At 43.5% G+C, this 15,084-nt stretch overlaps 2 protein-coding genes across 6 annotated transcripts in view; both read right to left on the bottom strand.

The window, feature by feature from the left end:
• LOC311609454 (baculoviral IAP repeat-containing protein 1b-like) overlaps nt 1–15,084 on the bottom strand; it is a 64,114-nt gene that overhangs the window by 27,442 nt on the left and 21,588 nt on the right. For 3 of the 5 annotated variants that reach the window (XM_084802568.1, XM_084802569.1, XM_084802565.1), the window contains 5 exons: nt 12,024–12,594; nt 10,683–10,782; nt 9,477–9,558; nt 8,711–8,762; nt 4,265–4,384 (listed from right to left, as the gene is read on the bottom strand). In XM_084802568.1, the coding sequence (XP_084658694.1) occupies nt 4,265–4,384; nt 8,711–8,762; nt 9,477–9,558; nt 10,683–10,782; nt 12,024–12,591 (922 nt within the window). In that variant the 5' untranslated portion in view covers nt 12,592–12,594. Of the gene's footprint in view, nt 1–4,264; nt 4,385–8,710; nt 8,763–9,476; nt 9,559–10,682; nt 10,783–12,023; nt 13,441–15,084 lie in introns of all 5 variants that reach the window. The other 2 variants (XM_084802567.1, XM_084802566.1) reach the window with 2 other exon arrangements.
• The window catches only part of LOC311609455 (baculoviral IAP repeat-containing protein 1b-like), a 107,215-nt gene that overhangs the window by 87,206 nt on the left and 4,925 nt on the right, over nt 1–15,084 (bottom strand). The gene's annotated exons all lie outside the window — the stretch shown is intronic.

Genomic DNA, 15,084 nt, shown 5'->3' with positions numbered 1-15,084 from the left:
ACACTATGGCATTGAAAATGTTGAGATATATCCTATACTCTTACAGGATGAACAATTGTAGAGAAATCTCACATGAATTTAAAGAAAATGCTCATAGAACAGAAAGGGGGATATAGCATTTCCCAGAAATAAATTAATTGGTGTCTTTTTAATTATCATTTTGTTGTGTTTTGTTTTTGTTTTTTTCAAGACAGGGTTTCTCTGTGTAGCCTTGGCTGTCCTGGACTTGCTTTGTAGACCAGGTTGGCCTCAAACTCACAGAGATCTGCCTGCCTCTGCCTCCCTGAGAACTGGGATTACAGCCTTGTGCTACCACACCTGGCTAACTGAATTTTCTAAAAGGTAATGAGACAAGTAGTGCAGCTGTTAAAAAGCACTGGATTTTAGAAAGGACTGATTATTTAGATCATCCTATAGAAGTCCTAATTCCAGAATGGAAGAAAGGAAGTATGTTGCTTTGGGCTTGCATTTCTTTCCACAAGAGAAGGACAGCTGTATCATCCATCTAAATTGCTGACAGGGGAAGGCCTCCTGAAAGTCTTGGCTACAGACAGACCAACAAGACAGGTAAAGTATGTGCTGATTCCTATATAAGAACAGCTCTGAGACTGCCTAAGACATGAATGTTTATATGTAGTCATTAATCTTGTTGGCTACAGAATCCTCAGGACTTATCATGTCATCCTCTCATATGCATAGATAAAAATTGGTATTACAGTACATACTAGCTTATAAAGAAAGACAGATGTTGCAAGGACCAGACAAACTCCATCTCGAAAAAGAAACTCATTTTGTGTTAAACCTAGCCAAGGGCTGAACCCAGATTCCAGGAAAACCACAGACTAGTCTAAACAGAAAAATACTCCCAGCAACAGAATCATCTCACCTTGGGAGAGTCCAAATACACTCTCTGCTGGTCAAGATGACCAACAGGTGGTCTGGCACATAGCAACAACCAATTAGGAAAAGCCAGGCCAAAGTTCCTAACACTCCCATGACTGCTTCAACCAGTTTTTTCTATAGGCTAACTTGCCCCTACACCTATTACCCAACCATGAAATGCCAAAGCTTGTAATTCCCTGCTTGCAGCTTTTCTGCCCAAATGCCATCCAATCATATACTGTAAAACCCATTTCTTTGTCTAAAACCTACAAAAACCCCTTTCAATTGAGACTCGAGGCCACTTCCCTGCATCTGCTGTGTCAGTGCATTGGTGGTGTGTCCCAGGTTTGAACCTGCAATAAAGACTTCCTTGCCATTGCATTTGGATTCTGCTCTTGGGTGGTCTGTTTGGGGAGTCTTTCAAAATTTGGCCATAACAATGTATTTCACATGCTTAAACAAAGAACAGAGAATCATCTTCAACTGATTTGTGTACAGTATACATTCCATACATAGATTATTACAGAACTATCTATTACTTGTGAGATTTTATATGTTTATAGAACAAAAGGACCAAACGTCAATGGAATGAAGATGGCCTTGATGAGACACACCCATGAGGATGCTGAGAAGGATGCTGAGACATGTTTATCTTAGCATCCTTCTTGATCTAGCTTCAGACTGCTTCAGTTGCTGTTTCATCAAAGCTTGTTTCTAGGACAGCTTCAGAGAAAGCTAATGATCCCAATTGGTCCAGCCTTTCAGACTGTTCCAAACAGGACTTCATGTAAGCCTGCATTTTCACAGCTTTTAAAGACTGGACAACAGATGTTACTGCTACATTTCTTAACCATTTACAACCGTTTTATTTGGGCCACCCAAAAGGAATACTATACCCTAAATTAACAGGAAGAAATTTTAAGAGAACATCACCCCATTTCCCAAAAGGCATGGTAGCTGTACTGATGAATGCTTATTGTTGAGTGGGGTTAGTTACAGGTTATTAACTAGTCTTGATCAGTGAAAAAGCAAGGTATAGAAACTTAGACTCAGCAACTTCCTATTCCCTTTTTTCTCTACCCTGCCTTTTTTTAGATAAGGGGATAATAGTTGAAAAGACAGTGGGGATTATAGGAATACATATATGAATACTATAGGAATGACAGAAAAAAGGACAGATTATTAAATCTAGTCTTAAAGAGCATTTTGTAACCCAATAATCCTAAATGGTATAGATTTTTGTATATTGGTACTAATTTAAAATTATTTTTGATATACATATTATATTTTGTGTTTCACTCTCGTAGAAGGTATTGGACCTATTCAACTCACTTATAAATACAATGTTTAGTTCCAGTCTTTTAAAGATGCTGTTACAAATTGTTTAGGATAATTAAGTCATACAAGTTAATAATCAATAAAACTAGTTAGTCAATCAAACTCATGGTCATGTCAGATACTAGTCTAGTTTGTCACAGAAATATACATTCTAAGTTGAACAGATAGTAAATCGCTAGAAACAAGCAGCATTTGCCTATTCAGATTTGAGATTAGATAGATAGATAGATAGATAGATAGATAGATAGATAGACAGACAGACAGACAGACAGACAATGATTATACACTATGTAAATGTATATAGATAGGTGGTCCTCAAAAACCTCAGAGACCTAAAGAATATTGCATTGAAAGATGTTTTTATTAATTAAAGATTCTTGATGTGGAGACGTGTCATTTTCTGACAGCATCCCCATTTGACTTCAAAGAAGATGACAAGCATTGAAGAATTTCCTTTAGGAGTTTGCTTCAAAAGTGGAAAGCTGCCACTGGGAAAGGAAATGCCCCTGCTCCCTCTGCAGACAGTATGCTATCCAAAATGGGCAAAACTTGGATGAGGCAAAGTCAACAGCCAAGGCAGGGTAAGCAAGTCTTTCATAATTTCTGTTTCAAAAATATGTCTGTCAGAAATTCTGGCCCAGAAGGCTGAATATGATGTTCCAGCAGTATAGAGAGATTTTGAGTGACTGTTCACGAAGCCAGATGTCTCTCAATTCTTAGTATTGGAAGCTGCTTGCCTGCACTTCCTACAGACTTAAGTACTATTTAGGCCTTCTCAAGTCTGTGATGGGGAAGCACGGATAGTTAGTCTTACTATTAAGCTTATGTTCTTTAGGATTTGAGAAGATGTTTGTACGTCTATGAAGATGCTTTGAGGTTGGTAAAGTTAGTAGTGACAGAAAATGTTTTAGAGGAGCTGGAGAGATGGCTCAGTGGTTAAAAGCACTGCCTGCTCTTCAAAAGGTCCTGAGTTCAATTCCCAGCAACCACATGGTGGCTCACAACCATCTATTATGAGATTCAGTGTCCTGTTTGGGCCTGCAGGCATACATGCAGGGAAAATACTATATACTTAATAAATAAATAAATCTTTAATAAATAAATAAATAAAATGATTTAGATACAGAACTCTGAACTCACCAAGATAGAATGGGCGCTTGAATACTTTCTCCAAATTGCCAGGTGTGTATGGATGAACATTGTAAATGTAAATATTACCTAATAGTTTTCATTATTACCTCATCATTGTTATTATTATATAGTTTATTATTTAAGAAAAAGAGCTTTTTATTGGGCTAAAGGTGGAATTTGAACAGAGAATATCTTGTGTATTGTATGGATGCATTGCCAGTCAACTAAAAAACTATGGCCTATAGGAAAGGGTAGAATAGAAGATGGGATATCTGGCAGGCAGAAAGAATTCTGGGATAGTGCCAGGCACAAGAGCTTCTCCAGGAAGATGTGAAGAGAACAGACACATGGTACCTGAGCAGAGATAACTAGCCACATGGGAGAGTTTAGATTAATATAAATGGGTTATGGTAAATTATGAGCTAGTCAGAGAAGAGCCTAGCTATAGGGCCTAGATATATGTAAATACATTTTGAGTCTCATGAACTATTATTCTGGGAGCTTAGGGTCAAGAGGAAAACCATGCACACTACTACATGAGGTGACTGCAGAATCCACAATTTCATAGGCTGAGCACTGAAAGAACTATGGAAAACTGAAGACTTAGTAGGGCTCCAAAGAGTCTAGGAGCAAATGATGAAGACTAAAGAAAAATGCAAGAGCAAGGTTAGAATATGTGGTAGACACAAGACACCGACTCGGGTGCTGAAGAGAATCTCAGCGTAAAGAGCACCTTCCAAAGAGCAGGTTTGGTTCCAGCACCCACATGATGGCTCAGAGAAAATTATAAATCCAGCTCCACAATGGAACATGATGTCTGGCCTCTGAGGGCACGCATGTGGCACACTTACTTACATGCAGGGAAACACACACACACATAAACATAAAAACAAAGGGGGAAGCCCTGACTCACCTGTGTAGGAAAGGCCTGCTCTGACCAGAGCCTCAACAGCCACAGGGGATTCGTGGGGCCAGTCCTTAAAAGTGTCCGTCCTCAGTTCTTCATTGGCAAACACGCTGTCATTGCAGTAAGCTTGGGGAAAAGATGGAGGTGAGAGCAGCAGGCTGTGATCAGCAAGTTCAAGTTAGCTGTGAGTGTGGTGGAAAGACCTGACGATCTGCGCCTGTGTCAAAGTGACTGAGGGTGGTGAGGAAGGCAGGGAGGGACAAAAGAAAGACTCAAGAGCTGCTGGGCTAGAACAGCTGGAGCACAGTGCCGGGACTGGGTGGTCCATCCATTCCATTCATTTCCATTGTGATCCATGTGTCAAAATGCAACTTAAGACTATGCCTTGATCATCTAGAGTCAGGATATGATAAAATCCAGAGGAGACTCCTGCTTCCAGAGTCAGTGTCAAGATTTGAGAAAGGTCCTTTCCCGAGGCTCCCTTAACACAGTCACTTAGACGGCTTGCTGTCTGAGATGACCTTGCTGAGGGGTCTCCATGACACTGCCCACCTCATCCTGGCCTCTGGACACTGGTCCATGTCTTCTCCACGCTGTGAGGACTTGAAGACTGAAATGCACTTGCCTTGGTCTCACAAGCCTCTCACAGTGAACGCTGCTTGCCTGTGTTCACACTTAATCCTCGGATTAGGATTTCTTTCCTTTTGCTTTAAGTATTTCTCTCACATAGAGAATACTACACTTTAATTAAGGAAAAGATTTTTGAGTGTAGAAACCTTTCCTTTATTTTACTCTGACCTCTACTAAGGCATGAGGGCACAGGGAGAAGGCTCTGCTCTTTCCTTACTGCTCACCGTGTGTTCTCTGGCTGGAGCAGGCTGCCGCTTCAGACTTTCTTTGGTTTCCTTCTGTATCTGATCCTTCCCTTCACCTTGTCAGGAAGCCGTCTCAGGACTTATGGTTCTGTGTGTGTTCATGTGTGTGCGGGTATGTGTGTGCATGTACAGACTCCCATCTGTGAGGTCACGTGGTAGACTTCACTGTTTCTCACATGTGTAGAGTCAGAGAACAGCCTTCACTGCTCCTCACATGTGTGGAGTCACAGCGCAGCCTTCACTGTTTCTCTCTTGTTATGAGAGAGAGGGTCTCACTTCCATGTCGAGGTTGTAGAATCCGGGATTCTATGTGTTTCTGCTTCCCCAGCCTTGGATTTCACACTCACAACAATGATATCTGGCTTTTGTCACATGGGTTCTGGAGTCAAATCGAGCCTGTGTGTGCAAGGAAAGGACCCTGCACTCATTGCCCCACCCCTGATCCTTGGACTTCCTAACAGGTTCACACACACAGTGACTCTTCCCAGGAATCCTGCCCTTAACCTGCTTCTTTACCCGTGAGTACAGCATGTAGAATCCTTTAGTTTTGCTATGGTAGCGCTCATGAGCATGCCTTTTTTGAGCAACGCGTTCTCTTTGTCCATAATATCACCTTTCCTGTAGATTCCTGCGTATGTGGCCAAAGAACAGCTTTGCCTTCCAAAGACCTAGAGAACAAACAATGTCTGCTTTCCCTTTTTCCCTTTGTGTTTGCTATTTTAGGAGGTTACTGGAAAGTATTGGTTCTATCGAGAAAGATGCCATCTCTGTGTTAGTGTGTGTGCATGTGTCTTTCTGTCTGTCTCTGTGTGTGCAGGCACTCAAGTATGTATATATGTGTAGCAAGACTTTTGGCTTTTTTCCCCCTTTGGTTCTTTTATCTAACCCTCCTCAACTCTTTTTCTTTTTTTCTTTTTCTTTCTTCTTTTTTCTTTTTCTTTTTTGAGACAGGGATTCTCTGTGTATCCTTGGCTGTCCTGGACTCACTTGGTAGACCTGGCTTGGCCTCGAACTCAGATCCACCTGTCTCTGCCTTCTGAGTGCTGCTATTACAGGCATGCACCACCATGCCTGGTCCCTTCTCCACTCTTATTCCACTCTTCCGACCCCAACACTAAGTAGGAGAGAAAGAGGTTTAGTGAGGAAAGTGGGTATTAATATTGTTACACTACTTCCTGCTAGTTAGGGGCATTGAGTTCCTTGGGGCAAGTTTGAGATTCATTGACAGGATATTCATTTTTTTCTACTTGTCCCTTTGTTTACAACCACTTGACAAAGTGCAACCAACAACAGCAACCAGCAACCTGAAGCAGCAGCAGCAGCAGGAGGAGGAGGGGGAGGAGGAAGAAGAGGAGGAGGACAAGCAACAGCCACTGCCCCTCTCAGGGCTCTAGCATTTATATACTCTCAAGAGTCTTCAGAATTCCAAATGTCATATACTTGCAAAAACTATCTACATTTGGCTAAATCACACCCCTGCCACATAAGGCAAATCAGTCAGCTGCTGTGGACAATCTAAAGCAACCCCATATCCCACACCTGGGATTAAACCAAATACACAATCCCATAACATTTGTGTTTCTATTTTTTGTTTGTTTGTTTTTGTTTTTCGAGACAGGGTTTCTCTGTGTTAGCCTTGGCTGTCCTGGACTCACTTTGTAGACCAGGCTGGCCTCGAACTCACAGAGATCCACCTGCCTCTGCCTCCCAAGTGCTGGGATTAAAGGTGTGCGCCATCACGCCCGGCTATTTCTGTGTTTCTAAAGACACTAAAATTCTCACTATATGTATGTGTGTTTGTCTACATGTATGTAAGTACACCACATGTGTGCCTAGGGACTCAGGTGGCCATAGAGAATGTCAAATTCCCTTGAGAGGCAGTTATAGGTTGTTGTAAGTCACTGCGATATAGACATCTTAAATGGAACTTGAGTCCTCTGCAAGAACAACAGGTACTCGTAACATCTGAGACATCCCTGCACCCTCTTTACTGGGGGGAACGGCACAATGGTTTGCTATGGAGCATAAGCCAAACTATCCCTCAACTTGTCACGTTTCTGCCTCAGCTTTCTTAGTGCTGGGATTACAGGCACGGACCTCTACACTTGGCGTTAACCTCATGTAGCCAATACTGCCCTCACCTGATATCATAGCCCAACCAGGCCATAAGCACCTCCTTCTGCCTTCCAAGAGCAGGGACTGCAGAGATGAGCAATCATACTCAGTTGACCATAGAACTCTTATGTATTATGTTTTCATCCTGCCCACGGTCCCTTGTCCCCATGTCTCTAACCTCTGGTGGGACTGTACTCAGAGCCTGTCCTGCTTGTTTTATAGATGCTCTGCAACTGAGCTAAATTCCTAACACCAAGGTTTTGTTTTCCTGTTGGTGCTGGGATGGAACTAAAGACCTTGCCTGTGCTAGGCAAGTGAGTAATATCTTCAGCCCTGTCACCTCATTCTAGTGTGAATATTCCTTCACTCCTTAATGGCACACTGAGCGATCTCAGAATGTTTTGGGAATTAAGGGTGTAGCTCAGTTGGTAGCATGCTCTCCTAGCCTTCAGGATATTCTTGCTTCCATCCTCAACATCTGAGAAACTCTGTCTCCGCCAGAAGAAAAAAAGTTCAGGGTTCATATGAGTTTGAGGCTACCCCAGGATAGGAAGGCCCCTGAAAATTGATTCCTAATCATTTTATCCAAAAATTTAGTTGTTTTTAGGTAGCATCTATTACAGCACCAACCCTACCATACTTAGCTCTGCTCACCTAAGCTAAAAACCAAACTAGTTCGATGGCTCCATGGTACAGATGCCACTCAACCTGACAACCTTTTAATTAATTCCTGATCCTCTCAGGGTACAAAGAGAGAACCAACTCCTACAAGTTGTCCTCTGGTTTCTGCACTTTATATATTGCATATATTCATACAATGATAAGTAAATATTTGAGTGTAAATTTGTGAAGATTTTTCTTTTAAAGATTCACATAGTCTTATTTTTGATGTAGGTGTTTTGTCTGCATGTTCACTACACCACAAGTGTGCAGGGGCCATGGAGGTCAGAGGAGGGCGCTGGATCCTCTGGAACTGGACTTGCAGAGTTGTCACTGCCAGAGGGTACTGTGACTCTAACTGAATCCTTTGCAATAACAGCAAGTACATTAACCACCGAAATGTCTCTCCTGCCCATAAAGTAGAAACCAAACCAAACCAGACTCATTCCATAATAGGGAAATCACTTATGAAAATAACTTCTAAAGAAGTTGACGAGGACTGGAGAGATGATGGCTCTTCCATAGGACATGAGTCCAACTCCTGGCACCCACAACAGGCAGTTCACAAAAGCCTGTTACTCCACCTCCACGGGATCTGATGCCTTTGTCTGTCTTCCAAAAGCACCTGTATACATGTGGTGCATGCACACACACACACATACACACACACACACACACACACACACACACACACACACACACACACACGAGAGAGAGAGAGAGAGACAGAAACAGAGACAGAGAGAGAGCAAAAAGAAAGGAAAGAAACAGCAAAGCCTTAGGAATGTGCCTGAGGGTTTACCTGATGTCATAGGTAATTCTCTTCTGACCCAGGAATTCACAAAATGTTCTCCCTGAGGAACAGAAATCAGGTGAGTGATTGATGACTTATGCGATACACGTCTATCTGTGAGCTGCAACTGAAGGGCTCCCCACATTAGAGCAGCAAATGTGGGCAAAGCAGCCCAACTTTGGTTTGATTTCTACTGATCTTGACAATTTTTGTGCAGTGCCAAACATCAGTGAAATGGACCCTTTCTCAGGGTCACTCTCACAAGATCCCAGCTTAAGACAGAACACAGTCACACACACAGATGTGATTTGACTCTCGAAGCACTCACAGGAAGGAAGCTCACCTCAGAGGGCCTCTCCAACTGAGCAGCTCTCCCTGTGAGAAAACTGCAGGCTGTCTCTGAGCCCACGCTGTCTGCACATGTGCTTCTGAGTTAATCAGCCAATGCAGTCTGCTCTGGCCTCAGTTTCCCACTGCTTGCCACCAGGAAGTCCTTACTGGTTTAAGAGCCTCAGTAACCACTGCAGGAGCCTGCAGATGCCCTGCCTCCTCTAGGTACTAGGGCAGAAGACTGAGGCAGCCATCATCGGGATGAGGCAGCAGAAGGAAGCTAGGGCAGTGGCCACAGTCAGAGGGAAGATGAAGGAGGCAGCAGAAGAAAGCCAAAGAATCTAGGCTGGAAGTGGGAGTCTGAGTAACAAACTCTCACCCTACAATTCACATCGAATTAGGTAATGAGCATACACTATTGGGTAGAGTTAGTGTTGTAAATTACCGTTACATGAGCAAATCCCTCGTAGCTTTGAATATACTGGGTAATTTCTTCTGATGATTTCTTACTTCGAAGAAATTCACAACTATAATTAAAAATATGGTTAAAACTTACCCTTAATATTGTGATGAAGACTGTCTATATCACAACAACTACTTGCTAAAACCCCATCAAATTGTTGAATTTAATATTGCAATAAAACAGTCAATTTTCCCTGAAGTCTTACTCATGAGCATTAACACTGTGCTGTTAGAAATTTTCAAATCATATTAATGATAAATATGTCATTATTTAAAAATCAAATCTCTTGCTGGTTAGTTTTTTTTTTTGTTTGTTTTTTGTTCTGTTTTGTTTTTGTCAACTTGATCTAAGCTAGAGTCATCTGAGAAGAAAAAGCTCAGTTGAGAAAGTACCTCAATCAGATTAGCTTGTAGGCAAGTCTGTGGGGCATCTCTTGAATAATGACTGATGTGCGAGGGCCCCGTCTACTGTGGGCAGTGCCCTCCTGAGCAGGTGTCCTGGCATGCATAGGAGAGGTAGCTGGACACGATCCTGGGAACGAGGCAATAAGCAGCGTCCCTACATGGAATCTGCTCCTGCTTCTGTTCCTGTCCTGACGGCACTCCATGGTGGACTGTAATCTGGACACGTAACCAAATAACCCCTTTCCTCCTCAGGTTGCTGTTGGCCATGTGTTTATCACAGCTACAGAAAGCCAAGTAGGACAAACCTTCATATAATTTCAATTATCATTCCAAGACAATCTCTCCTTGTGTGGCAGCGGTGATGCCAAACTGTCAAGCAATTCTCCCACCTCAGCCTCAACAGGAGCCTGCACTCTAGGCGTATGCTACCGTACCCTGCTGCTCTTTTCTCAAAACACATATACAACAGAATCAAAGAGATGGAACACACACACACACACACACACACACACACACACACACACACACACACACTAAGTCAATGTAAAACCTCATAAAAGATAAAGGGAGAAGGGCATTTGAATACCGCCTAACATATATAATGACATTAGGCATGACTGCTTATCCTATTACAACTGAAAATAACATAAAAGTGAAAAATCAGACTCATGTTGTACTGCAACAAGGTTGCCCTTTTGTCTCTAGTTTTATTTTGAAAAAAAATAACAAAAACAAAAATAAAAATTAAAGATGAAAATGTAAGATTCAACCATTATCCACTTACTTGGGGAACCACTTGGCGTGCTCCTTCCAGGGATCGTCTCCTTCTTCCCAGTTTCCCAAGCATCCACTGCAGGAGAAACACTGCACGGTGTCCCTTTCTCCTACAGATGCAGGCAAGTGTGTGACTGGCCAGCAATGGCACCGGATGTGTCCTGGAGCTGATCCCACTGAACCAGGACAAGACAGACTCCAGCATGCCTGCTCTTGCACAGCCTCTCTGGCTGAATCCCTGGCCACAGCCCCACTGCCCTGAATGATCCCCTTCTGAGCTCTGGACCTCCGTCCCCCACGATGGCCAGCCTCCATATACGCAGCCCTCAACATGCCAGCTTCCCACAGACTGCCATGGCATTTCGATGGCTATAAAGGCAGTGTTCTCTAATTCTTTGAACCTCAGTGAAGTAGGAAATGTGGAGGAAGGGCAAACTGGGTGAATTAGGATAAGTGCTCTGTCGTGTTTAGCATACGAGTGCACTCCACACACCACAGATGCTGCTACATTCCTCATTCCCATCTGTCCTGACACCTGTGTGTGCCTGAGGCACTTCATAGTGTACTGTTCTCCAAGACAGTTTGCCTCATGGATGGGAGTTAAACACGTAAAGACAAACCCTTCCCAAAACTAGAGAAATCAGACGAATCAAGGACATCTAGGAATAGTAATGTCTGTGAAGCTAGAGGAAAGTGGCATCAGGCTGCCTCATGAGCCATTTTTAGGACCTTAGGAATGCAAGTAGTGTTTCTGGAGACTTTTTAGTTTTGTTTTCCAGTTCTGGGACTAAATCAAAGGCCTTTCACATGCGAAAGTAGGCCTCAAGTAAAGAGCAAAGCCCTCAACCTCCAGTTAAAACTTTTCTAGGTCCACATATACAGAAACATGTCCACATTTACAGAAGACCTTTTTATTTTATGAATACTTGACAAGTTAATAATCCTACACTAAATGTAATTTAAGTGGAAGTACAGTTTTCAAAGTTAATGTTTAGTGGACTAGCTCTATCTAGTATGACTCAATTAACAAATAAGGAATGATTAACAAGTAGTAGTACTAGAAAAAGGAGGAGGAAGAAAAATAAGGAACACAGAAGCTCCAGAGATGAATCGAAGTTAAGAGGGATCTTGCTTGGACTTGATTGAGGCTCCCAGCACCCACCTCACACAGTTCTCAGTCACTTGTAAACACTGCGCCAGGGGATCTCATGGTCTTTTCTAGACTACATCGGAGCCTGCACTCACTGTGAAAATCTCAACCCACACCCCCACACAAACACATAATTCTTTGAAAAACGGAAACTGAACTTTATATTTTACAGAAACACCTCTCAAAATGGAACCCAGTTACCTGTGAAGACAAAGCCGGCTGTGGAGAGAACACGTGGCGATGTCCCATGGGCATAAAATGGCCACTTCTCAAAGGACTCCAGTCTGGCCTCCTCTTCTTGGTACCGAGCTCTGCCACCTCTCAGAGTCCTCGCTGGACCCTTCACCCTTACATCGTACTTGCCAATGTTCCCAACGTCCTTGCCCAAAAGGAACTCACATTCTGGACGTAATTTCTTGTGGCTTATTATGGGAAGTTTCCTTATGCTGGTACCAAAGAGGATTAAACTACAGCAGAAACATTGCACCCCATGTTTCACCCCAGTAAGGTAAAACCCAGCGGCTGCCATGTCCTGTGGCGTCCATGAACTAAAAGACTCATAGTTCACGAAAGTCTTTAATCGTCTGGCCTCACTGCGCATGCGTGAGTTAAAGCCTTTCTTCATTTTCATCCGTTCTTGATGGGCCTCTTCATCTTGGCTCTTTAGGATCTGACCTGCGTCCAGACCGAGAAGTGCAGAGAGCTCAGAGGCCAAATCATCATCAAACTCACAAATTCTCTCCTCACAGGCTTCTCCCTGGGCAGCCATTTTCTGAAAGAGACAGGAAATCAGATGATTGGTGTCTGTAATATATTTCTTATGAAGGGTTGTGTTCAGAGCGAGAAAGATGGCTCAGTGAGTAGAGGCTTGCCACAAACCCATTGAGTTCAGTTTGTCCACCAGGACCCACATGGTGGGGAGGTAAGAGACAAGCAACTCTTGTACATTGACCTCTGACCTCCACTTGTGAAAGACAGAAAGAAGTTGCTTGAGAAACTATGAAACATCAGTATCACCCTCTTAATCAACACATATTTGCTAAGCACCTAACTGGGTGTCAAGTAGTGGGCAAGGCCTCGGGACCTGGTAATGAACCAGACAGAGGGACCTGACTCCCTCATGAAGCCTTGCAAGTGTCCTTTAGCCCAATGTGTGCTTGGTTTTTTGTTTGTTTGTTTTTTGTTGTTGTTGTTGTTGTTGTTTTTTACCAAGAATCTTGCATGTAGCCCATTCTAGGCTAGGAGTTCCACCATTGTAACACTGACAAATATGGCAATGTATTGGGTTTGGCTATGTGTGGTGGTAGGAATGAGCCCGAGGCCTTTTTATACTAAGCAAGGACTCTCCACTGAGCAGCTGTCCCAGCCAGCAGTGTAAGTCTGGTTTTGCCTTTGTTTAGTTTGGTACTATGTTTCTTCCAGTTTTTAAAGGCAGAGTTTCTCTGTGTAGCCCTGGCTGTCCTGGAACTCACTCTGTAGACCAGGCTGGGCTCTACTTCACAAAGATCTTCCTTCCTCTGCCTCCTGAGTGTTTGGAATAAAGGTGTGCGCCACCACTATCCATCTGGTTTTCTTACACATTTTTGAGACAGAGGCTCACGGTACATGCCAGACTAATCTGGAAAACAATATAGAGACCAGGTTAGGATCAAATGTGTGGCTCTCTTCCTCTTTTTTCCCCTAGCGAGCTGGGCTAACAGGCCTGCATGAACATGCTTGATTTTCCATCATACTTCTGGTGAGAACAGAAGACACAAGCTGCTTGGGCAGTTTGAGGCCAGGTAACTGGAAAACAAGTCGTTTCCATGGCTGGAAGCCAGAGGAGCCAGACTGACTTGACACCAACTGCTAAATGACTCCCGGGTGTTAACACTTGAGATGCCAACACTAGGTAACTGAGTAGAGACCAGCAGCCTTTGAGGCACTAGAGGACAGAGCCCTCCCTTCTGGCTGGCTTTGGACACCACTTCCCATCACATAGCTGCTTCCTCTGGGCTAAAAGAACAAAATCTGAGCTCTACTTCCGGCCTGGCTAGAGACATGACATTCTGCTCTGTTCCAAAGATTGCAGCATTGCTTATAACTGCCTTCTCCTTTAAGAGTTAAGCTTGCTAGGCCTTTGAATCCCCTGACCAGGAGCCCACACCCCATTCACCTGAAGGGAAGCTGAAGAGAAGGGGCAAATACTTACCCTCTTGGGGAGAAGACATACTCCTCAGCAGCCCTGCCCCCCATGGGGGAGCAGTGGCTTCCACAGCTTCCACCAGGAAGTACTGCTAAGCCTGCCCACTGCTCTGAATGCTAAGTTAAGAGGGAGATTTACCCTCTGCTTTCAGTCTCTCTTTCCCACACCAGGCCAGACTCTACGCATGCATGCTGTTCTTGACTTCCTGCTGTTGCTCTGTAGACTCCATAACTGCTCTCCATACAGATGCCTGTCGACCTTCGTGTTGGACCTGCCTATTTCCTTGGACCCACTCTCCAACGGCAAGGCCTTTTCTTCCCCATTTCTTCCTCCTTGCAGATGCCAAGATTTACAGCTTGCCTGCCCTGTTGTTTTGACTCAGACTCTAAAAAAAACAGTTCTCAAGATTTCTTGAGTCCTTTAATCTTTCTTTATAAGACTAAGAACCCTAAAAAAGAATTCCAGTTTCCTTGACAAACTTCATGTATGAGTATGTGTGTATGAGTGTGAATGAATGTGTGTAGTGTGGGTGAGTGTGTGTGAAGTGTGAGCACATATGTGTGCAGTTTAAGTGCAGGTGCACACCTGCCACAGAGCTCTTTGGAGATGAGAGGACTTCAAAAAGTTGTTTTGTCATTCTCCACAGTTGAGTGGAGAGTGGGATATGACTTCTCACATACTCTGGTGCCTCACCTTTGACCATGTCCCCTGGAGGGGGAGACCTGGTGGCACTCAGAGGAAGGACACCAGGTTACCAAGAAGAGACTTGATACCCTATACGCATATACAGGGGGAGGTAATCCCCCCCAGGAACAGTCATAGGGGAGGGGAATAAGGCGAAATGGGAGGGAGGGAGGAATGGGAGGAGACAAGGGATGGGATAACCATTGAGATGTAACAAGAATAAATTAATATAAAAAAATTTTTTAAAAAATAGACTCCGGATTAAAAAAAAGAAGAAGAAGTTGTTTTGTTTCCTTTCACCTCTTTCTGTAGTGGGATATGGAGATCAACTCAAGTCAACTCAACCTAAGACATGTCCTTTTACCCACTAAGTCGTCCCTCTTGACCCCTCCT

The sequence above is a fragment of the Acomys minous genome, assembly GCF_964271855.1.
Source record: "Acomys minous genome assembly, chromosome: 11".
NCBI lineage: Eukaryota > Metazoa > Chordata > Mammalia > Rodentia > Muridae > Acomys > Acomys minous.
The sequence above is the reverse complement of the archived record's forward strand: the minus strand, read 5'-3'. Positions and strand labels throughout refer to the sequence as shown.